The sequence below is a fragment of the Furipterus horrens genome, unplaced genomic scaffold (assembly GCF_987537825.1).
Source record: "Furipterus horrens unplaced genomic scaffold, mFurHor1.1.pri manual_scaffold_7, whole genome shotgun sequence".
Classification (NCBI taxonomy): Eukaryota; Metazoa; Chordata; class Mammalia; order Chiroptera; family Furipteridae; genus Furipterus; species Furipterus horrens.
The window spans coordinates 5010746-5038352 of record NW_028327177.1 but is presented as its reverse complement, the minus strand read 5'-3'; the positions used below and the strand labels follow the sequence as shown (position 1 = coordinate 5038352).

The following is a 27607-nucleotide window of genomic DNA, read 5'->3' as shown; positions in this document are numbered from 1 at the left end:
TGCCGTGTGGTGCTTTATAGACATCATCTTGCCAACGCCATGGCAACTCTGTCGGTCGGCATCCTTATTCACATTTTCCCAATGAGAAGTGTGAGGCTTTAAGGACTCGGCAGGGCCCGCTGAAGCCAGTCCAGTGCCAGGAAAGCAGCGGCACCAGCATCAGACTGTGCGTGGCTGGCGCTGAAGCCTGGCATCTCCTAGAACTCCAGCTGCTCCCGGCACTGACAGTGTGGGCTTGGCATTGAGTCCCGGGGAGTCCTGAGCTGACAGAGCAGAAGGGTTTTGTTTGATTTGCAGGCTAGGCTATTTTTCTTTAAACGAAGCCGATATTTTAAAGTCAGCAGTTTTTTTAATATAAAAATTTAGGTTTTCAGCTTCTGTAGCAAAAAGCAGAAAAAGCTCTGGCAACAATGGCTTCAAATGTCTACCTGGTGACCAAAGTCCTATGAGATGAGACCAGCTGTCCCTTCCACCAGGGCATGGCTCTGCCCTTTGCCCTGGCCCCCACCCCGCGCCCTCCACTCCGACAGCCCCGGGGCGTTTGGCACACACAGCCTTGGCAGCGCCGCTGAGGACAGACAGACAGCTCACGGCAGTGGCAGTGTGAACGGTTTCGTGGCACTTGAGAATGTTCTGTAAAATCCATCATGATACACTGTGCCCAGGCCACATCTACAATCTGCAGAGCTATCCCACAATTCCAGGAAGAAGAACCCCCCCACCGCCACCCCCGCCACACCCGGAGGGATTCAGAGTGAACAAAGCTCTGCTCAGTTTTCCCCTCGCAGCGTCACAGCTGATTACATTCCTGGCCTTAAAGAGATAAGGCCCCAGCAGCAGTGAGTCCTTGGGTCCCCTTGGATCCCGGCCTCTGTGGAGGGACCCGCTGGCTGCTGTGTGGCTCGCTTACCTGGCCCCTCTGATTCACAGTGCCGTGAGGAATTCACCCCTCTCTGCTTTGGGGTGCTGCCCTCAGGACGCGTGTTTGAGAGCACACAGGGAAGTGAACGGGAACAACCTCCCGCCTGGCAAGCCCAGGTTGGCCTTGTCACCTTCAAGGGGAGGGCCGAGTTTGGAGACAATAAGAAGAACACGGATTCTTCCTACTTCGGCATCGTGTAAACCAGGAACATCAGGTGGCTCCGCCATCCACCAGACCTTTTTCTGAGCACGTTGCTGTGCCATACGGGACACTTGCAGACTAGGAGAAGTCCCACGTGCCAGCCACTGCACGGCACTGTGACAAGGGCTGTGATAAGGACAGGTGAAGGGAGGATGCGGGGCACAGGGGATTCTGAGTGACCTGCAGGAGCCAGGGCAGGCTTCCCAGAGGAACCTGGAAGGATGTGCCCGGCATTTCTAGGGGACACCTGGGAACAGGTGTTCCAGGCAAGGGAACAGCCTGTGCGAAGGCTCGTTAGACAATAACATGAGATGCAGTAACTCACAGGGCGGGACGGCCCGGAGGAGAGGTGGCAACGTGGTCCCTGGGTGTCTGCCAGCACTGAACTTGGCCTTGGCAGGCGCTCGTGAATTTTTCACCCCCACTTTGGGGATTGTTGCTGGTAAGGAAGCTCCAAGGCACAGTGGGGTATATGTGGGGTGCAGTGCCCCTTATGTCAGGGCTGCGAGCTAAGGGACATTGTAACTGTGTCCCAGTTCATCTCCACGATCTGCTTCATGCCCCCAGCGTGAGCCCCTCTGGAAAGTCAGAACCCTCACCCCCAGGTCCGGAGAACCTGTTTATAGAGTCACAGAGCAGGAGGGGACAGCCTTGGCCCCTGAAGCACAGGAGGACCAGGTGGGCGAGGGAGAAGCTCTGAATGTAGGTGTGCATAGGCCGCAGCAGCGGCAGTGTGGTGACGAGCTGGGGTTAGCAGTAGTTGCATCCTTCTGGAGATGAGGCTCAAAAATCAGGAAGCCCAGACCAAGAAGAGAGCCTAGACTTTGTGCTCAGGAAGCGGGGTGCCCAAGAGGAGCTTGACACATGGATCACAGTGTCTGAAGACACAGGAGAGGCCTGGGGGAACGCATAGGCTGGGACTGTCAGGTTTGGGGCTGAGCGGAGCTGACAGCTGTCTGCACAGATGCAGGCTGCCATTTGGGAGGGGGATGGGACTTCATGTGGCTTCAGAAGACGGGGTGACATCAGTGCTTCAAAGTTACAGAGTCGGATTGGACCCCACAGCTTTCTAATGGCCAGGTGGGCTGCTGTGGTCGGTCGGCACAGACATGTCATGCAGGGCTGCAGGTGGCAGCCAGAAATAGCATGAGAGAAAGTACTGCCTTGGATGAAAAGTTGAACCGGATGGCTCCCAAGGTTTCTTCCAAACCAAGGTTCTAAGATTTTTGCAACCACGTACATAATTTTTAGGACTTGCTGGGGCCTTCTGAATTATTCTTGCCTGACTAGGCTCCCAGTTTTATTGAGAGAGAGAGAGAGAGATTGGTGGTGGAGATAGAGGCAAAAGAAGCTGACTCCTTCCTTCTCTTCCAGGTTTGACAGAGGAGCTCTTCTCCCCTGTGGACCTTAACCAGGTCACCGTCAGTGGGAATAGATCCCTGCCCAGCCAGCAGCACTGGCTTTTCAAACACCTGTTTTCACCTCAGCAGGCAGACCTGTGGTGCCTTTCTCGTAAGAATCCTAAGACCTCATCCTTCTTCTTTCTGGCCCCGTGGGCAGGCGTCACAGGCCTAGTTTAAGATCAGACTCGATGGTATAACTCCCAGATCACACACGAAGAATGGCCGCAACCCATCCCTTCAAGGGGCCCATCATGCAGTTCATTCCTGCTCTGCTCCCTGCCCCCGCGCATCCATCCATCTGTCCTTTACCCAACAGGCGTAGCCTATGTTCTAGGCCTTGTGTTCGACCTTGGGGAGTACCCCTGCCAGAAAGCTCACACATACCATCGGGAAAGCCTAGCCTGCGAGTGGGAACAGGCTCACAGTTTGCAATGAGTTCACAGCCCTGTGGCCTCTGGCCTGAAGACCCTGCCTCTGAGATGGTCCTGGGTAGACCCAGTGGCATGAGGCCCCCTCTCCTCCTGCATCGCTCACCCCTCTCCCTGTTCGACTCTGCCTTTATGCAGAGCCCCACAGATGCCCTGTTCTGTGCATGGCCCTTTCCCAGCTACCAGAACCCCCGTGTTTTTCTTGGGCCTTCCAGACAGGAGAGCCTTGACTACCCGGGCCTCTGCCTGGCCTAGGAAGGATCCCGAGGAGTCCTTGCTTCTCAGAAGATTCCGCGGGGGTAACCGTCCCCTGCAGGCCTCCCAGGCCCTAAACCCCGCTACTCTCTCGCCCGTAGGCTGTGCTCAGGAGCCCTCTTTCTGTCAGCTGGCAGACATAAGGGACAGTGCCCCCTTGTACTTCACCTGCACCCTCTACCCGGAGGCCCAGGTGTGTGACGATGTCCTGGAGTCAAGTGCCAAGGGCTGCAGACTGATCCTGCCCCACAGACCAGGCGCCCTGTTCCGGAAGAAAGGTGAGCGCTTGGTGGCATCTGCAGGGACTGGTGGGCAGGACTATCCAGATCACGTCTTCTTTTTATGAAAAATAAAGTTTTCCATGCTCGCAGAGGTGGGAAGCCATTCGGAAAGGCTGCAAGAAGAGGTCTGCCCCGGAGTCCCGCCCCTCAGAGAAGGCTGCCCTCCTTGCCCGGATCAGTTAGCATGCCCCTCAGCTGCGTATTTCAGAGGCCCCCGCCCACACGGGCTGTAACAGGAGAGAGTGGGTTTTTCTCTCTGGGGGCATTAATGACTTTATTTTTTTTGGGGGGGGGAGGGTTTTTTTCACTCGGCACAGCCTCCATTTCTTCCAAGATGTGCTGTCTTTCATTCCCTGTTCTACCGCCATTGCTGGAGGCCTTTCTCAGATACCAGTGACCCTTGGTTTTCCACGCAAATGGAAGGCGAGGGCCCCGGCTGATCGGGAAGCTCTGGGTGGGCCGTGCCGTGGAGCTTGCAGGCTTTAGGTTTCCCTGTAGGATAACCTTGTTGGGCCACCCTTTCATTATTCATAGGTCCTCCCTTTTGAGGAGTTTCATGCTATCTGGCCAGGGGCATAAAGCCGGGGGCTGTTGGTCTGGCTTCCAAATAAGGTTGGGAGAGTGTCAGTATTCCCTGTGTCTGTTGACTTGGAAGAATCCTCTAGTTTCTGTGAGGCGCTCCCACCATTAATGGTACCTGCTGCACCCATGAGACCTTCTCTGTTGTCCTCTTCAGCAAATAAGGCTTCTGTCTACTTCCGTGTTGGGGCGGGGGCTGTCGTCCCCTGCAGAAAGAAGCGGAGGGTGTCTGGAGACCTGATGGCTCCCTACAGGGGTGGCGTGACTGTCCTGTTTCACCCCACCTTCCTTCTCTTGCCGCTCTACTTAACTCTCTGGGATTCCAGAAGGTGGAGGGAGTCACCTCTTGGTTCTTCCTGCAGAAAAGACCTAGAAGTTTTTAGGTCTGCTAACTCAGTTTTGTACTCTCCTCTGTGCTTTCCAGCTTCCAAAATTGTGTCCCTATGTCCCCTGTCCCAGTCTCTTTATCTCTGTGTGTGTAAGTCGTTACCGGAATCCCTTCCATTATTTTAGAGAGATTGGGATGGGAGCTTAATATGCCGTCTTTCCTTGGAAGCTCTCGGCCTGGTTTGTACACCTTCATCCTCCTATTTTTATGGACACAACTCTCCGTAAATGATATCATGCCTTTCTTCCCCTGTGTAGTTGTACTGCAAGATAAAGTGAAGAACTTTTACGCCCGCCTGCCGTTCCAGAAGCTGACGGGGATTTCCATCCGAAACAAAGTGTTTATGTCTGACAAGCCCATTTCCAACGGGTAAGCTACTTGCCTGCGCCCCCACGCCCACCCCGCAGCTGATATTTATTAGAAAGGCTCTTCTGTTTGCAAAAAAGAGATTGGCATAGTTCCAGTTAAAGGCATGCACATAATAAAACCTGTAAAACTCAAAGCCAAGATTGAAAAGGTAGGAAGAAAGTAACCATGTCGAAGAACCAGGGCTAAGGTGGGTTACTGATATTAAACACAAAACTTAGCCCAGTTAGTTGGTGCAAAAGGAAATGTATAAATGACACAAGCCATGTCTTATCAATTACTAGCAATTATCTGACGTTGTAATAAACTTGGCCAGCAAAGTCTCACTGGGCTGTACTCAGAATCTGGGGAGCAAATCAAACTGTTAACAGGACCATAGGCTTATATGGACTTATATTTTATTTAGTATTTTATGAACGTATTTTATTATGTTTTTAGATAGCTGTTACACAGCTGTTTTCACGGAAGGCGACGCATGTGGATCCCCGGGTCAGAATCAGCAGGGGGCCTTGACAGGTCACACCTGAGCTGCCCTGGGCCTGCTGAGTCAGCATTCCCCGGGGCGGGCGCCCTAACCTCTGAGTTCTAAGTGGGCTTCCTCCTGGAAATGCTTTCGTACTCTGACGTTGGGGGCATTGATCTATGAGCTGCTGATCTAGGACGCGTTGCTGATTTGTAGAACTGTGTCAGGTGGCTTCTAAGATTTACTTTTGAAAATGGAGATAAAAAGAGGATTCGAGCTGATTTCTCCGAAGGTCGGGCCGAGCGCCGCCTGCGATGGTGGGAGGGGCACGGGAAGGAGGGTTGGGACCAGGGCTCAGCCTGACCCTGGTGTGGGGCCAGGGCCTGGGGTCTCCAAGGACGGTAGTGTCCAGGCTGGAGCTCAGCAGTGAGCTTCCAGCAAAGGCAGACAGAGTGGTGGTGGGGGGGGGCAGGCGGGCAGGGCGCTGGGAGGGGGCGCAGGTGCAGCCGGCATCTGAGAGGCTGTCCAGGAGACGGGGCTTCGCCCAGCACGATGCGACTGGGGTCCACGGGATTCCAGGCAGGGAAGGAGGTGGCCCAGAACGAGGCAGGCTCCCCACACAGCAGAGGAGCTCGGGCGGAGGGGGCTCTCCACAGTCGGGAAGGAGCGACCTGAGCTGGGCCATCAGGTCGGGGCAGAGGGCGCGCAGAGCCGAGCCCGGGGCGTGGGTTCGGAGCCACTCGGTTCCTCCTGGCAGGACTGGTGCCCGAGGCTGAGGGTGCGGCCGAGGAGCCACACGGAGTTACTGAGCAGCGTGGGTGCTGAGAGGGAGGGAGCCTGGGCGCGCTGACCCGGCCGACAGGTGCATTCTAGGGGTGCGGTCGGCCCAGGTGCGGGAGCCGGGAAGGGCGGGGGGCCGAGCACAGCTCTCTGACGCTTAAACAGGCACCTGGTTGGGTCACTCCAACTGTCAGCCCGTGGGACCCCCTGCTCCCATTTCTCGAGACGCCTTCCCTACCATTTCTTCCCTTCCCTAGACTCCAACGCTGGAACTCTCTCCCTACCTGAAAGGGTTGTAGGAGTGTACTCAGGCTGCTGGATTAGCCTGGCCTGGAGCCTGGCATGTAATAGGCGTGGAAGTTATGTTCCCTGAATGAACGAAAGATGGCAGGACAATAAATTCCCGAGAAGGAGTGTTTTCAGAAAAAATCTAGGAACCTTCTTATGTATATTGGCCAGAGCACCCCCAATTTAGATAGTCCTAAAGAAAGCAGGCCCCCAGAAGTAAGAATGACTGCAATCAGCACCCCGTGCCCGCCCCGCCTTGGTCCTGGGCCACCAATGAAGTCCTTCAGGCCACCCTTTCTCTTCTCACGCCAGGTTCTTCGAGTGTGAACGGCTGTGTGACGTGGACCCATGCTGCGCCGGCTTTGGCTTTCTCAATGTCTCCCAGTTAGAAGGTAAAAGTGCCAACAGCCGTCCTCGCCTGCGTATGGCCCTTGGACGTCTAGGAAACACGTTCACGCCCGTGATCTTATCTGATCCCAAGCATGTCATCGTGGTGGGTGTGGAGGAGTCATCCTGTTCCCAGGTGGGAATTTGGGGCTCGGGGCAGGGACCCGGCGCATAAATGTGAGCGCTGGGACATGGCTCCCGGTGTGATACCTGGTCAGCTCTACCGGATCGGAACGGCCTGCCGTCCACGCTCCATTCAGCTGTCTCCTCACGTGTTCATATGATCTGTGTTTAAAGTGTGACTCACTCGCTCGCTAGGGGTGTGATCCTGGAGAAGTCACTTAATCTCTGAGCCTCAGTTTCCTTGACTGCAAGTAGGAATGTCAATGCTACCTGCTCGTGGGGCTATGTGAGGACCAGGTGATCGATGCAGGTGGCCCTGGCACGGCCCTAGGCATGTGATATGCTCCGTAAGCCTTAGCCGCCTGTGCTCCTGTGCTCTTGGACCACAGATCATCAAGATACCGGGTTTCTTGTCAGTGGCTAAGGTCATACCTAGAATATAGTCGTGAACTGCTCAAGAGTGTGTTTGCAGAACTTCCCTCTTTCAGTTAGCATCTTCTGCCCTGATCGTTCCTCTGGCCCTGGTTACTTTTCATCCAGGAGGAGAGGTGACATGCCTGACCCTGAACAGCCTGGGCCTTCAGACCTGCAGTGAGGAAGGCGGAGGCGCCTGGCGCATCTGGGGCTGTGGCCCTCCCGACACTGAGGTCCGCACCTATCCCTTCGGGTGGTACCAGAAGCCTGGTGAGTAGCGCGCCCCGCACAGCTCTGTGGGCATCTTGGGCTGGCTGGCTTCCAGCCGTGGGTGGGGATGATGTCCTGGGGCCTGGAAGTAGAACAGCTAGCTTTCATTGGGTGTGAACCACAGAAACAGACTATTTAGCTTCAACAGCAAAGCAACGTATTGGGAGTCTGAGTGTAGACTCGGGGGAAAGATGACCGATGACGTCTCGGCAGTGTGGATGGGCAGCAGGAAGGAACGGACAGCCTCCTCGTGTGTCCCTGTCATCACGCTCCCCCTCCGGAAGGCTCTGCTGGCTGCAGTCCAGCCTTGAATTCGAGGGGGCGACTTTGGCCCAGCTGGGCTGTGAGTCCACCCATGAGGGTGGGGCAGCTTGGGTGACAGTCCAGCACGACTGGAGGGCTGGCAGGAGGAAGTCGAAGTCCTCACCGTGTCCTTGGGGTGCAGTCCCTGGACGGGGGGAGCCGACAGAGGTGCACTCACAAGGTTCCCTCGGTCTTCTCGTCTGGTCAGTTAGAATGTGACATGTCTCACCTCCCACATCTCTGCCCAGCTCCTCATCCCACCAAATGCTGGGATATGTCATTTCCGTCCTTACATGGCTCGGGGACGAATCGGGTAAAAAGAACCTTAAGACAGAATCCATTTGTTCAGGAATGGCATGGCCCTCAGGGAGCTTCCCACCAGCAATGGCAGCCTGACCTGGGCACCCGAGCTGTGTTCAGAGAACAGAGGGCGAGGCTGAGCCAGGCAGGCTCCAGGAGGAGAGAGGCACAAGCCTGCAGCAGGGAGCACCCAGAGGGGACCCGCAGAGCCTGCGGGAATGTGCGGTCTGAGTTTGCTGTCCGCAGTGGACACTGAGCACGCAGCCGAGGGCCCAGATGAGCAACTGCAAATGCAAATGAGGCTGTTTGCTGCCCCTCACCTCCCCCACCCCGTTCCTGGCAGCAGGACCCAGACAGGAAGTGCTCTTAACATCCAGGGTGGGAGGGCAGTTGGAATGGGCAGCGCTGTGGTCAAGCATTGCCCCAGAGAGCCGGCTTTCCTGGAAGGGGTGGGGCCCCACGGCCTGGGCACCCTCTGTTCTCTGAAGGAACTAGGGCTGCCCGCTCTCTCTGCAGCTGTGTGGGGCCTGCAGGGGGGGGCAGGGCCATTGGTTTGTGTACAGCGTTGAATGTGGCTTCTACCAGAACCATGGAAACCTCACCGTTTCTCTCTTCTTCTGCTAAGTAAAGGCACCTGGATGCTGTAGCAATTCTAGATGTGGGAACATGAGCTGGAAAGGGAGGGACACGCTCTTCTAATTAGGCCCGTCTGCACCCTGTGTAGAAGCCGCCACCTGTAGGTAGAGTCTCTGCACAGTCCGTTCTTCCCCACCGTTCACATCCTAGCAAAGCACTCACGAGGCGCAGAGCTGGCCCCAGGCACCAGGCTGGCATTTTGCAGAAAGCATCTGATTTAGTCCCCAAACTGCCCGACGAGGCAGCACCTGCTGTCACCCCCCACTCAGTGTGGCACTGGCAAATATATTACAACCAGTGACGATGGAGGGAAGCCCCGGTTTCTAGTGGTTGTCACTTGCCATGGTGTAAATACTTCCACTGTGGCCAGTTTCAAGCTACCAACTTGATGTTCTGGAAGACAGAGTCGGGAAGAGGCCGAAAAGTCAGTGGCTACTTGTTTAACAAATGTGCATTAGCCAAGTGAGTTGCTCAAGGTTACACAGTGAGATGACACAGTAGGAGGGTCCCCAGGGCAGTGTCAGTCCTCCCAGGGACTGGGGGTGTGGACGGTTTTGGTGCCGCAGAGGCCCAGGGAGGCTGAAAACCCTCATAGCTCAGCTCCTCCTGCACAGTGAAGAGGGTCCCACCCAAAGGAGAAGTAGCACCCTGTCATGGAACACTGATGGTGGGTGAGGAAGAGAAAGTGAGTGACAGCGGCAGAACGAGGCCACCAGCTCCCTGCTGAGATGAGCCACAGGGTAGTTCTCGCCTCGCCGTTCTCATGGTGTGAGAGAGGGAGCCCCTCTCCAGCGGTTCCTCCTTGCCGCTTACGTGTTCCTTTGCCAACCAAGCTTTCTTTGAATTGCAACATAGATTTCCAGAAGCACCGTTGCTGGGTCCAAGGTATGGGCATTTCAGTGTCCTCGGTAAAGGGCCACTTGCTCTCTGAAGACTGAACCGGTGCTCAGGACCTCTGCCCCGAGAGCCGCTGTCTTCCAGGAAAGACGGACTTTTAAGCAAATAAGCAGGGGCCACGCTGCTCAGCTGGGGGCAGTGGAGCTTGGCAGATGGTTGGTGGGACATCTGAGCATTGTCTGAAGAGCCTCACACAATACTGATGACAGGAGCCTCAGTCAGGGGTCCTGCAAGTGCGTCCTGGGGCCAGAGACTCAGCGTGTCCTGGGAACTTGTCAGACATGCCAGAGCTCAGGCCCTACCCCACTGGCACACGGGGTGCAGGAGAGGCGACGCTTGGTTGTATCAAGCCCCTGAGATGTTGCGATTGTCCCTTGAGCACACCTGGGCCCAGCCTGACGACTGCAGGGAGTTGGATGTGCTCTTTGCCTTCCCAGCCCAGTTTTGCTGTCCCCAAGTTGTTCCTCTGTTAGTGGCTTCAGAGCTCAGTGGCACTGAGGGAGGGAAGAGCTAACAGGCTTTTTCTTCTTCCCAGCTGCTCAGAAGGACGCTCCCAGCTTTTGCCCATCCGCGGTTCTGCCTGCCCCCGCAGAGAAAGGTGAGTCCTCGTCTTGCTAATGTCTCTGACCACAGCGCCACCTCCTCTTTCTCCTCTGACTCCTTCCTGTGGTCCAGTAGTTTACAGCTGGCTGGACCCTCTCACACATTGACCCCGTCCATTACACACCTGCATGGACAAGCCAGAGACCAGCCCATTTCACGGATGAGGAAACTGACGCACAGCAGCGACGTGACTCGGTCAAACACCACAGCCCACTGGAAGCAGGGTGGGGCTTAAGCCCTGTTCTCCCAGTTTTTATTCTGAGGATCGTTTCTCCCTCTCAGGGCATGGCTAGGCCTGCCCAGTCCTGGGGCAGCATCAGCAGTGGTGGGGCTTGTGGCCTAGAGGGAAAGCCCTCAGCCGCAGCACATTGGGTGGCACTGTGACATCTAAGGCAGGGCACGGGCCCTGAAGCTGGGAACACGGCCCAGCCGGAGGCTGCTGTCCCCTGTCTGGTTACGAGGCAGCAGGAGGTACGGGGAGGTGGCTTCTCTGGACGGGGTGAGGTAGGGGTGGGGCGGGCCAATGCGAGCCTCGCTGCCCGTCCCTTCGCTGCCTCCCCATAGGCAGGAAATGAGAGGCTTTGAGAGCCCCAGCTACGTTAATTCCTGCCCTGTGACATGATGTCTGAGGGACTCTAGACGCCTGTCATTACGGTCCTGACTGAAGCGACAGAATATAGCTCCTGTAGGCGGCAGTCATTTCTGGTCAAGGCTGTGGATGGAAGTTTAAATGTTGCCAGCCCACGTTGCCAGTTGCCTCCTCTTGGGGAGCATGTCTAACTTGGGAGATCATCTGTGCACATACTTTGCACGTTCCATCCCGAATGCATGTGTCTGGGCTCTTGAAGACTTTGTGTCGAAGGCCTTAGGTCTGCGTCCTCTCCCTGTATCATCCGCTGTTAGGGTCCTGAAGCACGGTGAGCGGGGTGACCCTACCGCCATGTCGCGATGGCAGAGGTGGGACTTAGCGAGAGAGGAGCATCCTCAAAGCCAAGCCTGTGATTGATACTTGTCCAAACCAGCCTGTGGTCACAATCGGTTTTGAGTTTTATCAAAACAATACACAAATATTTAAAATAATCCATTCGTCCCCAAAGGTTTCTGAGTTTTTTTTTAAACCCATGTCTTCCCAATCTCATCTCTCCCCCCCTGCCATTTGCTCTGCCCTAGGCGACCGCCTTTGACCTTTGAAGCTATTTTTTCTCATCTGGCCTTTTCGTTCCTAAATAATATGTGGCTCTTGCTATTCCCTGACTTGTCAATTCTGGAAGCAACTATTGAGTTCCTGCCTTGACAGAGGAGGAATTAGGGATCTCTTTTATCACCTTTTTCTGATTTTCCTCCTTCGCTCTCCAAACCTAGTAATATCCACACATGGGGCTGAAACAAGTGCATTTAATTGCAGTAACCACATAGAGATGGTTCACTGGGGAGCCCCACGGGGTGATGGCAATCTCCTGTTATTACCAACCACCGAACAGGGGTCTGAGCCGAGCCTCCTAGTCCCAGCCCCATGCTTCACCCCTGCCTTCCATGGGGCTTCCCGGGCCATCCCTGGAGGACATGGGTCATGTCTGTACCCCGCTCTGTGGGCACCTGGGGTATTAGTTATTCCACGCCACGGTGTCCAGACCTTTTCTTCATCTCAACATTGGCTGAAATCCCTTAGCTGCTGTTTGCTCACTTCCATTGTCCTCTTTTGGTATCTTTGTGGGGCTAGACTTTCTAGTTATTATTCCACTTTATAGAGGTTTGTGGAGGGAGAGGGGAGAGATGTGCCATGTTTAATTAAAAGCAGTAACATTCTATTTAAGAAAACTTCAACACTTAATGAACACTTTGTGTCGTCCTCGGCCCTGTGCTAAGAGTTTGCTCCTCACAAAACCTCAAGAGGCTGGTCCTAATTTAGTATCTGTTGTTCACAGAAAGTTGAAACAATGCGGAAATATAGGAAGAAAGGTCACACAGTTATTAGGGAGTTGCTCCAGGTCTGAGGCTTTTCTTTGTTTTTACCCAATGTTGCGTTACTCATACATTTCCAAACTGTTACACAGGGTGAGACAAAAGCAGGTTTACAGCTGTTCGTAGGGGAAATAATACACTAATTAATAACTAATAATACAGGAATAAACTTTGTGTTCTGCAAGCTCACAGCTGTAAGCCTAGTGCTGCCCACCCCGTGTATCTCTCTGAATCACGCATGAGTGTGTATATCCGTCCATTCATTCACCGACGCTCCTTCGTTCACGATGCTTCCTACCTGGGGATGAAGACACAGGTGAAGACGGCACAGCGTTATCCGTGACAGTGGTCACCTGATTCCACCAGCTAGGCACACTGCAGTTCACGAACTCCTCCCTCTGCTTTCAGACACTGGGTAGTTTATGAAAAGACTACATTGAATACCTTCTTGGTACATAAGCCTCGGTCAGCATCCAGATTATTCCCTGGGGGCCCATTCTCCAAAGTGACATTATTGTGTTTGTTCGAGACCTTTCTAGTTTAAGAGTCTAGATCTATCCTGCCGAAGCTAGTCTCCAGTCACTGTGCCTAGTGTTTCCCACCACATCCTGGTAATTCTTACGTATCCTCACTTAAAAATGCTACTTATTCAAATTATAGGTGAAGGACGCTTTGATATCTAAATGTCGACAGCATGCTGTTAGACACAAATCAACCAAAATGTAAATATCTTGGAGTGATTTCATGTGCCTCCACCATTTTTCTTTTTTTTTTTTTTGCTAAACATTTATATTTCTGAGATGTGAATTACTTACCAAAAAAAAAAAAAAAAAAAAGGTGGAGTTATAGCCCACCTCCCTCACGCCCAGCAGAAGCGATGGATCTGAGGAGATGTTTCCAAGGCAGACTGAGCGGTCACAGTATTTTTAAAGGCGCCTTTGACAAGTGTGATCGGCGAGCAGGAGAGGCATCGGAGCCAACATTCCATCTGGGCTTAGAGTTCCCAAATTGGAATGAGGAGTTGGAGCCTGTGCCTTGGATGTGACTCAGAGGGGAGGGTATAGTTCCGCCTCCAGGATATGGGCATGGGAACATGACTCTGACATGGATAGTGCGCATGTGTGTGTACACTATATATGTGTGTCTAATGCTCATCTTCATGCAATTTCTGTTCAGGGAAAAAAGGAAATACTTATTAAATAGCAAACATTTCACAAATCATTTAATACTCACAAGAAAGTTGGATGGTAGCAAGATCTGTTTTTCAAATAAGGAAACCGAGGCTCCGCTCAGTTAAACAACCAAGCTGGGATTTGAACCCACATGTTTCTGCCTCTTCTGAGTTAGATAAGAATATTTGGTGTGAGCATCTGGAAAGTGCGAGAGAGGTAGATATTCACGTCCTTGCCCTTGTCTGGAGACCTAAGCTCTTGGCCTTTTTCTTGTCGGAGTGTGTATATAAGCCACCCCTTCAAAGTCTAGTGTGAAAGGGGATTCCGGTGCTCTGCATGGTCGATGGGGATGGTGTGAAGAAGAGGAGGACTTCTGAACTCCCCCAGGCCTGGGTGCAAAGTATGTGCTAGAAACGACTCCTAGCACTTCATCGGTGCTGTGTCACAGAAAGCTTCTAACATGTTACACGTTTTACAGTGGCTGCTTTGAAGACAGCAGGAGTTTGTCAAATGGGCAAGTTTCAGGAAGTCTTTCAAGAGACAGTGTTTTATCTGTGCAAAGGCCCTGGGGTATGAAATCAGAGATCGGAGAGTTTGGTATGGCAGACATAGGGCCATTAGTGGGACGAGGTAGAAGATGAGCAGGAGAAAAATCCTGTCGCCAAGCATGAAGCCAGGGGAAGAGCCTCCATACTGGGTTGGAACTTACTTGACCTTGAGAAGCTCTCTTGCGGTGGGTGAGTGAGCGGGAAAGCGACAGCCAGCTCTAGGGCGGGTTAGTATGGAAAGGCGTTAAGGCAAAACAAATCACCTTTCAGCGCAGTTGGGTTCAGTTCAGTGACTATGCATACGCCAGCTGTTTTTGGATAATAGCTTTTGGGTTTTCACTTCGTTCCAGAGGAGGTGCTGTGCTGGGGCCCGGACGTCTGATTGCAAAGGCAGGAGTCCGCATTCTCACCAGGAGAAAGCACTCGATGCTAGAATTTAGGGAGATGGACCACTGACACTACAGTGACCCTACTTTCAGGCTGTAGAGGAACGGGGAAGACTCCCCCAGATTTACCACAGACAGGCAGGGATGTGCCGTGGGCACATCATGGCCGAGCTGTGACATCAAAGGCGAGTCTGCATTTGTCAGATGGCCAGGAGGGGACAGGGAGGCGTTCTGGGCAGAGGGCGGCATGAACAGAATCCCAGGGGCATGTATTAGCACGGCACATGCAGGGAAATACGTGTACAAGGCACTCAGGATTGTAGGATGGGGGTGGGGGCTGGGGGGCGGGGGCCGAACGGAAGAGTGCATTGGGTACCACACATCTTTGAAGGGCTTCAGGCAGTGGCACCATGAGCTTTGAAACTGTCCCGAAGCTCTTCATGTGGGCTGTGGAGGGCTGCACTGGTGGGTGGCCGAGATGGATTTTTAGAAAATGAGGTCAGTTGGGTCATCTGGCTACAGAGTATCATTTTACTCTTGGGGGGAAAATTACCCATTTTATTTTTTCGAACAAGCAACACAGTAAAGATGTTATTTCTTCTTTAGAGAAAAAAGGCCATTGCTATTTAAAAGACCCACAACAACCAATCTAGAGAGAGTGCTCCGGATTAGCGCAGGCTGCCTTCTCAGGCACCAGAGCCTGCCTGCAGGATGAGCACTCTCTCCCCTTTCCCGCGCACCCAAAGGCTGCATCTTCCAAGGATCTGTGCCGCCCAGAACACGTCCCGTTTCGCTTTTCATGTGCTGTTTCAGGAGCACGCTGCCCATAGGCGCCACAGAAGCAGACTGAGCGTCTGGGCCGCAGGCCGGAGGAAAACACAGGACAGGAGTCTTTAGAAATTTGTTCTGTATTCTAAGTTTATTCCACCCACGGAACTTCAAAACACCCTTGAGGACATGTTCCAGCCCTTGACCTTGAGTGCCCTTGGAGGGGCGGGTGCAGCCCAGGATGGTACCAGCAGAGAGAGCTGTGAGTGAGTCTGCAGCTGACAGGGGGCAGGGGGGTGCTAGGAAAGGTGCCTTGTTAGCATGCGGCCTGTCCACCTGTCCAGCGCGGCTCCTAACCTCGCCCGGGAGCTCAGTGCCACCCACAAAGCCTGGATCCGGGACCCGTGGGAATGGAGGTGGCCGCGAGAACGGTCTCTGGGGCCTCAGTTGTAGTCAGTCCTCTCTGTCTGCTTTGCCTCCATCCTTTCATCTGTGCCCGTAGGTGGATGGAATTCAGTTGCTCTTTCCTGCACGTGTTTTCCATTAAGCTGGAGACAGTCGTGTGATCCTAAGGAATTCCAGCGCTGGCCCGGAGCGCGCCCCATCCAACTGCGGGAAGCGGGGGGCCTCCCCGGCCACGGGGAGCTTTGAAGTCAGCGAGCCTGGCTTCCAACCCGGTTCCATCACTTAGCCCTGAGTATGCTGGGGCCAGGTTCGCAGCCTCTGAATGCCTCTGTTTGCTTCCGTGAAAGGGGGGTGACGGGAAAAATAAGAAATGTCAATTCAGTAGGCCTGTGTCAAGAAGTAAATAAAACGCAGGTCTCAGCGCAGACCCTGGTAATGAGTGAGTGTTTAAGAAATGTCAGCAATAATTCCAAGTCCAAACCCATGTTTTTTTGCAGAGAAAGTGCCTCTGCCGAGTCACAGCCAGGGAATGGCGGAGCTATAAAATTGCTTATTTAAAAAATTCCTATGTGTTGAATGCTCTGTCCTGCTGAGTGCTTTCTGTATTTTAAGGGGGACCTAGCAGGATATCACAGTATGCATCCCAGGGACATTGTACTTCAGGAGTCTCCTCTGGGGGCACCTCAGGGGGTGGAGTGGCTGTTCTGAGAATTGTACAGGCACGCGGTCCCCTGACTCCCACCTCTGGTAGCGGCTGGACCACACAAAGCTAGTTCTTAATCTTCTGTCCACAGCTGAAAGGTGCAGGTAAGCAGGCACTGACTCTGACACTGTCTCATGTTTGTATAGAAGTTCAGCTTCCTTTACACACACACACACACACACACACACACACACACTTCTGTTACTTCGTGAAGATTGCTGTCCAGGGTAGGGCCCACATCCCAGGGGCCGGCAAGGCTGGCGTGGTGGCACGCATTGGTTCTGCCTTCTCTCAAGGGCACAGAGGGAATCACCTAGGGAGCAGCCGCAGCATTCAGCGAGTGGCAAACTCCCCTCCCTAACCAGGGAGGCAGCCCGGATGCCTATCTGCCAGGCTGCCTGGGCAGCTGGAGCTGGCAGGGCTGACTGAGTGTGCTCTGGGCACAGCGCCACACAGAGCGGCTCCCCTGGACCTCTTCCTTGCTTCTCTGAGACCCAGGGGCAGAGAAGGACAGGGACGCAGCTGACAGATGAGGATCACAGCTGTGGCAGGGCCAAGGAGGACAGGGAGTGTCCCCAGCTTGGAAGGCCGCACGCTCTCCGCGGATGCAGGAGGGAGCCTCCGACCAGCTGCGGGGGCACTGGGTTTGGGACGCTGTCGTGGTTTCTCTGCCTCAGCTGTCATTGCCTCCATTCACGCAACGCGTGTTGAGTGAGCACTTACTCTGCGCCAGGCACCTGGGGCTGTGGCCCTGAGCAGAGCGGGCAGAAGGCCCAGCCCCGCAGAACTTCATGCTGATACACCTCCCCAGGGCTTGCTCCTCCTCTGCCCGGAGCTGACGTCCCCTCCACAAACAGACTGCCACCCGCCCTATCAAAGCAGCCCCCGGCGGGCAGCGCCCCCCCACTTCGTCACCAGCTTTATTGTCTTCGGGCAGCCTGTTGCTATGAAGTTTTCTCCTCTCCCTGGACTACTTCTCGCGTGCTCGTCTGCCCCGCCTCTAAAAGTCCAGCTGCACAGGGCAGGGACTTTCTCTGTCTCACTCTCTGCCGTGTTTTAGCACCGAGAAGCGTGACTGGTACCTAGTCAGGACCCAGGAAATGGATGAATGAATGAATGAATGAACGGGCGCATGAATGAATTTCTCTTCCTTGCGTGTCTGCTAGACTCGATGTTCCCAAGAGTACATGTTTTGTAATTTGTAGATTAATGTTGACACGTAGGTGTCAAGATTACATTTATACTGTTTTTTAGAAACCATATATATTTACCTTAGGTTAGTATTTAAAGCTAATAGTGTTTCCGTTCATGTGTGTTGAAAGAATGAAACAGTGAAGGAATGAAGAATTGGAGGAGCGATGGTGGAGGAGTGTTGGGGACCGCACGGGCTGTGGGAATTCTCCCTTTGCTGCTCTCTAGGTGCGTGATGTGACCAGTTTAAAGGTCTTTCTGAGTCTCAGCCGCCTTACCTGTCACAGGGAGGTGATGATGTCTGTTTCAAAGACGCTGTTATTAAGCTTGAAAGAGAGATTACGTGTAAAAATTGCTGCCCCCAGTTCCCCGGGGATGGTGGGCAGTGTTGGAATAGCTAGATTGGGTCAAGCCCTACCTGTGCTAAGGGGACCCTTTCCCAGGGACCTCTCTGAGTGTGCTGTCCCTGCAGTGGAACAGTGCCAGTGTCCCTAGTGTGCCGGACACATTGCCCAAATGTGCGCTGCAGGGTTGTTCCTTACACCTTTGTTAGGTCTCAGAGGGTGGAGAAAACATAGGATTTGTCCCCTGGTCACTTCCTCCCCAGCCAGTGAAGTTTTATACCTCGTTGGTCCATCAGGGATTTGCTCAGATTTAAAGGAGAAAAAGTCAAGAACAAAATATGCCAATGTAGGACCTGCCTTTTCTTTCCCTTTTTTTTTAATACGACATTTTCACCCAGAGTGTTCATATTTTAACAGGCAGGTAAGCCAGAAAGATTTCATTTCTAAGAGTGAAGATGAAGCCATTTGACAAGCTTTTGGGGGTATGTTTCAGACAGGTTACCTGTCCTTGGGCCTTTCAGGTCATTCCGGGGGGGCTGACTGTGAATTGAACTATCCCTGAATGCAACCCACCAACAGCAGTGGGCTTCCTTTATTTTTATGGGTTATACTAATTTTAACTGTTGCGGTTTAAAATGGTACAAGCGGCAAGTGCTACGCAAAGTGGTTTCTTAATGATCCCTTAGACAGTCCTCATGTACTAGTCTCTGCTGAGTTCCCTGACCTCCTTGGAAGAAAGCAGTTTGATTTATCAAGGAAACAGCCATCTGCCCTGCCCCATGGGCAAAACCCAGGAGGTGGGAGGGGCCCCTCTCGGGAGGGAGCAAGCAAAGGCTCAGTGCGGATGGAGCACATAGCATCCTGGGGGGGCCAGTGGGGATGAGGTGAGGGGGGGGCGCATGGGGTCAGATGATGGGAGGGGAAGGCATTGGTTCTCCTGCTGGGATGACGATTGAGGTGATGAACTCCCCGCCGCTGGGGGATTCAAGCCTATTGGAGATTCCCTCACTGTGTGAGGGTGGCTTAAATGGCCTCTGAGTTGGCCTCTATGTTTCCGGCTTCCTGTTTTTATGACTCTGATGATTGGTTCAGTTACGCTTGAAGGTGTGGTTTTCGTGTTTCTTCTGTTTTTCTGCTCGCTTAGCCGCAGCCCAGCAGAAGTCACTCGGCAGATGTTTGCAGAAGCAGAGGCGGTGAAGCAGAGAGACTTTGGCACTGGGCAAATCTGAGTTTCAATTCCAGTTCTGGTCCTGCTCCAGGGTGCATCATTGGGCCCAGGGCAAGTCACTTCACTGCTCTGGGCACAAGTGTCCTTAAGGTGGACTTCATGACATCACCTACGACCCCAAGTTGTTGTGAGGTTTGGGTGAAGTCTTGCAGGGAGAGTGCGCAGCCTGACACACACAGTGTGTAACTGATACGCCACTGCTCCCGGGACCATAGTGACTGCAGAGGCAGAGGGTCGAGTGTGGTCTCAGGAGTCTGACCCAGCTGTGTGACCTTGGGGGAGTCACCACCAATAGCTCCCGTCCCACGCTCTTGTCCAGCATTTCCAGGGAGGACGCTGCATGGTTGGAATTACTTTGCTGAGCTCACGTTGGCTCTCCGCATGCGTTGCATGTTTGCATTTCTGCAGTTTTACCCAGCTACCCAGGGGCACACACAACAAGCCCAAGAAAGAGGAGTTCGAGTGTTCTCAGGAAACCCACTTGTCCTGTCATCTCCCAGATAGCCTTTGCATGCGGGGCGGATTTGAGTGGAGTCCACTCGATACAAATCAAACTTCTTAGAAGAAATCTGGTTTCATCTGAGCCTTTGAATTTCCACTAGGAGTTTTGCTTGTGATGAGCCTAATAATTTGCCATGAAGACATGGAGGGATTGACTATAGCTCCAAGTCTGTTTCCATGGGTATGGTTTTTGGGAACTTAGAAATTTCTCTAGAAGTGTCTTTGATGTTAGCAGCGTAAAAGATGATTACTCATCAACCCGCAAGCTCGTAACCTCAACCGATACCAGACCATTTCGTATGTCTTTGGAAACCTCTGCCTGCGAGGCACACGCCACCGAAGGGAGACGGTTGATGAGTCTGACATTGAGTCATGAGGAGAGAAGGGCAGCTGTCGTGGAGCGGGGACTGGGAAGGGGTAGTTCAGGTCACGCCCCTGGGTTGCAGAGGATGAGCTGAGGCTTTGGCCCTGTTATTCACCTCCTCTGAGATTCAGTTCAGTGCCTGGCAAAATCGTAGTAACACTATGATTTATACTTAGGTTGATGTAGTTATTAAATATCACAGTGTGAATAAAAGTGTTTCATAAACTGGAATGTGCCACAGTTGCCCATTACTGGCATCCTATGTGGTGAATTGATCCACTAATTCATTATTGGCTTATCCAATAATTATTATTAAAGTCTCGTGGTATGTGAATAATTCTAGTGTTAATATTTGTAAAAATTAAAAATCAGTACCTCATTTCTCCTTTATTAATTAAGGAACTTATTAATTACTTCTTTAATACATACAGGTCGAGCTGGGCTGTGCATACAAAATAGTGATATTATTCCTATTTAGCACATAAAACAACAATTGCTAGCTACGGTTGTATTACTACTTTTACTGTTAACATTTTTTATATGCTATTATGAGAGGTCTTGGAGAATCAGTGAGAACTGAGGCAAAGTCTTGATCTCAAGGAGCCTGTAATTCAACACAGAGATAAAAACGTAGGTGAGCCGCAAGGCAGCATATTAGTGGAACAATAGACATATTCGTAAGACACTTTGAGCCGAAGAAGAACTATTTGGGGGGTGAAGGAAGGAGTCTTCAGTGGGTTTCTGTAGGAAGTGACATCCGAGTTGGGTTTTGAAGGGTGCTGTGAATTCATCATGTGAATGAACCGACTTCACTTTGTAGGTGCATGTCAAGGAAAGGGGATAGTGGACAAGGTCATAGGACACAGATTTTGCTGGGCCACCGGATGTGAGTTTGGGGTGGTAGGAAGTAGACTGTCAAGAGATGAGGCTGGAGGGGCAGGTGGGGGAGGCAGCAGTCCGGCCGTGAGGAGCTTTGGAGGCCAAGTTTTCTCTTAGGACTTCAGATAAACTGGGTCTATCCCAGGGAGCGTCCCTGATTATAATGGTAGAGTGGAAAATTTAGACTTGAGAGAATATTTATCCTGACTTTCCGTCTATAATGTCCTTCCTTGATGGACTGTCAGTCTACGTGAATACCAGTCAAGGACTGCGTTTAACATTTCAGGTTGGGCTGTCCCATGGGTAGTGGCTTTCTCGGGCCCATTCCCAAGGCAGAGAACGTAGGAAGGGAACCAGGTGAAGACGGAAGTAAGAGTGAGTGTTCAGCTCTCAATGTGCTGAGTTGGGGGACATCTGCTTAGAGGTGTCTTGTAAGCACTGACTGTCTTCGCATGAACCTTGGAGAAATGGTCTGGCCTGGAGATATGTTGAATAGTTAGTAGCACATCAGTGATATTTGCAGTCATGGGGATCATGAGATCACTCGTGGAGAGTGTGTCAGATGTAGATTGTGAAGGTCAAGGACAGACTCCTGAGAATCAGCAGCGTTTAAGGGAAGAGCAGAAGCCAGAAGAACAGCTAGGAAGATAGGCATGTGTTGTCATGGAAACCAGGGGAGGGACATGTGGTCAGTAATTTCAAGGGAGCTGGGGACTGCAAACATTCCCCGAGTTCGTCATGAAGACCACTTTGCAAATACAGTGGAGTGATGAGGGAAGAGACTAAACACAAACGTTCTATTTGAGGACCTGGATGCTACACACTTTTCCCAAGAATGTTGAGAAAATGAGATTGACATTTTAAAAAGCTGGTGGCATATCAGTTGGTGACCATCCATTTTTAGATCATGAGTCACCCATGACACTGCATTGAAAACAGTATGCCCCTCCATACATACCAAATTTTTCCCTCTATTTTCAGGGAAATAGGCCCCCTGAGACCCAGATCCCAAGTTGAAAACTCGTGGGTTAGCGTAAGATGCTACTTTCATAATGGAGACATTTGAGTGTGTGCTCATGCGGGGACAGGGCAGAGACACAGGAGGGGTGGGAGGGGGACTAGATTCGGGGAGGCCTGATAGACGGGGTGAGAAAGAACAGACTCGGGGGCACAGATGAGGGAACTGGTTTCCTCTCTTTTGGAGGGAAAAAGAGGGGATGACGGGCTGGGCCACAGAGTGGACAGGGGGCTAGAGAGTTGAAGCAAATGGTGACGACGGTCCCTCTTTTTTCCCCGGGAAGCAGAAGTTAGGCGCGTGCTGAGAGCGGAGGGGTGCGGTGACATCTGTGCCTGGGGAGAGTGGCAGGCGCTGGAAGTCGTGATTATACAGCAGAAGGGAGATGACTCAGTTGTCAGGCCGTGTGGAGAGTTCAGCTGAGGCTGAAGATCCAGAGCCGTGAGGGCACCATCTGTCCGTCTGTGGACGTGTCTTTAGCCGCGCTCAGCAGCCAAGACAAGCTGCGGAGAAAGCAGGCCCATGGGATTGATCCACTGGGACAGAAGAGAGCTGAGGCCCCCGTGACGGGAAAGTTGAAATGTTGGGCCACTGGGAGGCCTTGGTTTACGAGAAGTCAGCCAAGATGGGGCACTCGGAGTGGGTGAGAGAGTAGAAATCACAGTGAAATTGAAGAGCTGGGTGCAGTGGGACAAATGTGGGAAAAAGCCCCAGAAAAAGGAGGACCGTGAGTTGGAACAAGAGCAAGGCTTAGGAAAACGCAGACCGAAAGGGTGACGGAGTCAGGGCTGTGCTGGAGTTTGGGATGTGATCTTGGAGGTACTTGGCTGCAGGGAGTGGAAACAAAAATCTCAGCGATTGAAGAGGTCAGGAAACGGAGGCCAGAGTATTGATTGGCCGTGTGCTAAAGTCACCCAAGATTTTAGTAGGAATGTTCGTGGGGATGAAAATTAGGGGCTGGCTGGCAGTGAAGTTGAAGAATGCGGGAGAGTAACCAGGTCCCTGCAGTCGAGGAGAATTAGAAGCATTAGAAGGTTCTGTAGCCAGATGGCCGGGACCCACAGTGAGGGCAGGGGAAGCTGTGGTCATGGGAGGGACCCTTGTTTCCAGGACACAGGATTGGGGGGAAGATGAGGCAGGTCAGGGCTTAGCGATGGGAGCAGCAGGAGGCAGGACAGCAGTGACAGTCACGTGGGTGAGGGAACGCAGGCTGGGCTCACAGTCTTCTCTTGGGTTGGAGGACGGCTCATGGTTGCCAGCTTTTCGTTCCACCAAATAAGACTAATTTTTAAACACAAAACAAACTGGTCACCGTCATTTTGTAAAAGGACTTGAACGTGCCAAGTTAGGAAGGACAACTGTCAACATATAAAATTACCATATTTTACCTTCCAGATGGCATCTTCCAGGCTCCTCCTTATTCCTGGGAAAGGCACAGACACTCGCTGCCTAGTTGCCGTTAGGAGTTTTGGTTCCCATCCTTTGTGGGGCATAATGACCAAACCCACAACCTTCTTCGGCCTCTGCCTCTAGACCAGGGGCCCACAGACCACAATGGGCAGCCAATTTTTGACCCATGAGCTGAGAATGGGCATCAGCCATTTTTAAAGTGTTGTAAAAGAAAGAAATGTAGCATAATCTCTGATGGAGAGTAAGTGTGGCTAGCGGAGCCTGAAATAGTTACTGTCTGGCTTTCAAAAGAGAAATCTGCTGTTTCCTCTGTCCTTCCTCCCAAGTCCCTGAATCATCTGAGTGGGTCTTCTTTCGTCTTCCTGGCCACGTGCATAGACCAGAGCTGTGCTGCGCTGTGTGACAATCTTGACCAGCCAGCTGAAGGGGGGAAGGGGGGCGTGGTTGAATCGGCGCTCTCAGGGTTCACGTTTGGGTTGAAAGCACCCTGTTTGACAAGTGACAACATGTATGTCCTGTGCATTCAGCCACACGGCCTAGAGGTAGGAGCCATGGCTCTGGAGGCTGACACACGGGGGCCAGCTTTTCACGAAACATTATCTGTCACTTCCTATGCCCCAAGCAGTGTGCAGGCAATGGTTCTAGTCAGCGGTCACCCTGTGTCTGCAGCTGCTGGCTTCTCCATGCCAAGACGCACTGGGGATGCTGGCCTCTGCACTGGGACAACCAGGTGGGGGCAGGGAGGGGAGGACAAGCCCTCGCTGCCTCCAGACCCTCCAGCAGGAAGGCTGGGACAATCACTAGCAAACTGTGCCCCTTAACTTACGGGAGCATCTGTCCCATGACACAGGTGACATGGCTATTCCTCTTTGCAGGTTAAAACGAAATAGCAGTTGAGACTTAGAATGTAATTTACCCAAAGCCAGAGCTGGCAGCGCTGGGGTCAGGCCGGGCACAGTGCCCCCAGAGCGGTCCCTCCTTAAAACATGCAACGCCACCTCACTGAGCCGGGTGACCAGAGCAGCCGTGCATGTGGCTGCATGTGGATGGATTAAGCGACACACGGGGCACATCGCCATGGTCTGGGAAATAGGAAATGCTTCACAAACACCAGCCACTGAGCTCTGCATTAGGTCACGTGATCCAACTTGTCGTTAGGACGGGTGTTTCCGTGCCGGAGCACAACCGTGGGACGCCGCGGGCTCTCTGGGCGTCAGGCGTGGCTGTCCCTACCGTGTGGTCACGGGCCGCGTCAGTCTGCTGGGGCTGCCATAGCTGCGTACCACGACGAGGGGCTCAGACAGCAGGAGTTTAGTCTCTCGCTGTCCGCGAGGCTGCAAGTCCGCGATCCCGGGGTCGGCAGGGCCGGGTCCTCCTCTGGGCTGTGCGGGACGGGTCGTGGACGACCGTCTTCACGCTGTGTCTTTCCCGCGTCGCACCATCTTCCCCGTGTGCGTGACTCTGTCCAGATGTTCCCTTTTTATAAGGACAACAGTCATTTTGGATTAAGGACCATGCCAATGACCTCTTTTAACTTAATCGCCTCTATAAAGACCCTGACTTTGAATATGATCACTTTCCAAGGAATGGGGGGGGGAGGGGTTAGGACTGCAGAGTCTTGAGGGGACACAGTCTAACCCACAGCATTCAGTGTCCTCCCTCTGCTCTGCTCTGGAGCTGCAAGGCTGAAGATGGAAGCAGGCTCACCAGAGAGCTGAAAAGTAGGTGTTTGAGGCTGAGCGGAAGTAAACATGTGTCCAGGTGTCTTTCTGGTGTTGCAGACGCGGGAGAGGCACAGCAGGGCGGAGGGCTGCTCTCTGCAGAAACGCTAAGTCAGCAGGTGCGCCTGGTCCCGTTTTCATCCTCTTTCAACCGATCACACAACAACAAGTGTCTTTTTTTTTCTTCTGCTCTCTGTTATCAAAGGAACATCTGGTTTTTATTTGAGTGCTAACAGGGCAAAAATAGCCCAGTGTGTGACGTGGTTCGCACTTGAAAGATGTGTCTGAGGAGCAGTCAGGATGTCTGAGGCTGGGCCCCGCCCCATGGAGACAGCGCCCTGGGACCTTTCCCCTGGGGAGCGCGCATCAGCAAGGCCCTTGGCCTCTGCTGTCGGCGTGTGCTGGGGCTCACCGAGCTTTCCTGCCTGAAGGGCGTCAGGGCTTTGATACTTCGCCCCAGCCAGCTGCAGGGGCGTGGCAGCCTCCCCCAGTAGTTCCCCAGCCTTTCCCCATGTTCAGCACCAGGGGGGACCTGCCTGGTTCTGGGGGCAAGCAGAACAGGAAGAGTCCTGTATTCTTTTGGAAGCCTTGCAGCTTACACTCCTTGTATCTCTCTTCTTGGTGATCCTTAAGAGAATCCTATTTCCATTTTTAAAAAAATGGGTCTGGGATTATTTGAACATTGGAAAGAAGGTTGGCATTTGCTACTGGCTGGACATTTCTGCACTTTGATCCGATTCAAAACCATTAAAAAACACATACTCCCCATTTCTTCAATGAGAAAAAATGAGGGCCAGAGCAGGAACTTACCTCTGGTTGCCCATCCAGCAAATGACAGACCTGTCCCTACTGTATTAACACAGGCCTGCAGTTAGGTGCGTTTTCTAGTTTCTTTTTGAAAGCTGTTTTTAATGGTTGCAATTACTGTAAGGAAGCCTGAGACCCAAATCAAACATTGCTTCTTTAACTTTAACTGACGTCTGGAAAGGAAGGCGAGGGGGGGAGGGCAGTGGGAGGAAGGGAGGGAAGAAAAAATATAATGAAATTAAGCATAGTTTTCCATATATTGGTGGAATTTTCCAAATGTGTTCTCATCTCGTGATTTAAAAAAACAACTCAGTCTGCATTAAAAGGGAATGCAATACTTTCTGGAAGGGAATGTAAAGTACCTCCATACCATGCGAGGCCTGCCGTGCTGGGGTTGTAGCCCATGTCGTCTCCGGGTGCTGGCGGGGCTCCAGCCGCCCCCCTGTGCAGCCCCCCAGTGCCCCCCGCCTCTGCCCCATCTGCCCTCGGCCACTCTGTGACGCACAGTGGGACATACTGCCGCAGGCCTGCCCTGGGGGCACAGGGTGACTCTCTGCCTGCACGACCTTGGGCAGGTCATCGGCCCTCTGTGGGCTCTTGTCTCTCCTGCAGAATAGGGTAATGTTGTTCACCTCAGTGGAGTATTGTAAGACGGAACCACAGAGTCTTGAATTTTCTAGCACTGGGTGCCTGCCCACTAGAAACTAGCACTCTTGCTCGTAGGTCCCGTCCCCGAGGGAAGAGGCTGTGTGACACTGTAGGGTCTCTCTCCCCTTCAGGGCCACCATTGCTCCTCTGTTAACAGGCCCAAACGGCCACTTACCTCCAAGGGCACGGTCTCCAAGGCCCTGTTCATGCTTAGGTTGTCGTTTGCACGGAGGCTGTCGCCAGGATGGATCACCACCGCCACGCAGGGGCTGGGCAGGAGCCAAGAGGGCGTGCGGTGGCTGCTGGGAAGGAGGAGGCGCCCGGCTGCAGGAGGCAGAGTGGGGTCTGATACCACTTTCTGCCCTCTGAGTTCGGGGAGTGCCTTGTGACCTTGGGGACTATGCTGTGACCTTTCCTCCCTGTGGCCCCTGCCTTGACTGTGAGTCAACCATTTAAATTTTGTAGAACAGTGGTGTCTCCATGACTTATGATGATATGACGTGTTTGGGGTGCACCCCGCCAGTGGGAGGGGTGATGCTGCTGGCAACTCCGAGGACGCCGAGAGCTGATTGGTGTGGTCACACTGGGAGGCGGCCCTGTGCTGATGGCGTGAGAGGGGGCGAGGCTGGCAACGGGGGGCCCGTCTGGGTCTCAGGGCCTGGGGTGCCTGTGATTACCATAACATCGACGAGGCCAGAGTCTGCACAGAGGAGAAAGGACGGTTTCCGGGGGCTCAGAAGGCAGAGTGGACTGAATGGGGGGCGGAGGCGGTGACCACCACAGGATTTCTGGGTGGGCAACGGGGTGGGTGGGGGAAGCATCCTCCAAGGAGGAAATATCACAGTGTGGGGTGCAGAGCCGGATGAGGGGCATGGGCTGGGATGGGCTCGTCTGGGGACGTGCGGGGCTCGTAAGGTCTTGAGACGCTGTTGACAAATGTCACTGTTTCCAGCAGCGGGTCCCCTGTGGGGACGGGGGCTCGGTGGCCAGGCAGGTGTGCACACTGCTTGGTGCCACTGTGCTAATGACTTGCCTGAGGAATCACAGGACCGGAGGGCGGAGGGGGAGGGGCTGGTGGGCAGGAAGCTGGTGCCCTGGCACCAGGCTGGGGTGGGCGAGGCGGGCAGGGATCAGGCAGAAGTCAGGAAGAGAGCTGTGAAATCACTGCAATCGTTGGGGCTCCTGGGCCCCTTAGAGAATGCCCCCCGCTGCACAAGTCAGGCTCAGACCTCTGTAGTTTTGAAGAGGCAGGGACTCAAAGGCAGCAA

The 27607-nt window shown here is 53.2% G+C and overlaps 1 protein-coding gene across 1 annotated transcript in view; it reads left to right on the top strand.

Annotated features, from left to right (window-relative positions):
* Window positions 1-27607, top strand: part of TG (thyroglobulin) — a 198031-nt gene that overhangs the window by 66514 nt on the left and 103910 nt on the right. The window contains exons 30-35 of the mRNA XM_090282726.1: window positions 2498-2635; window positions 3311-3487; window positions 4715-4826; window positions 6667-6746; window positions 7405-7548; window positions 10220-10282. Of these exons, the coding sequence (XP_090138852.1) occupies window positions 2498-2635; window positions 3311-3487; window positions 4715-4826; window positions 6667-6746; window positions 7405-7548; window positions 10220-10282 (714 nt within the window). The remainder of the gene's footprint in view (window positions 1-2497; window positions 2636-3310; window positions 3488-4714; window positions 4827-6666; window positions 6747-7404; window positions 7549-10219; window positions 10283-27607) is intronic.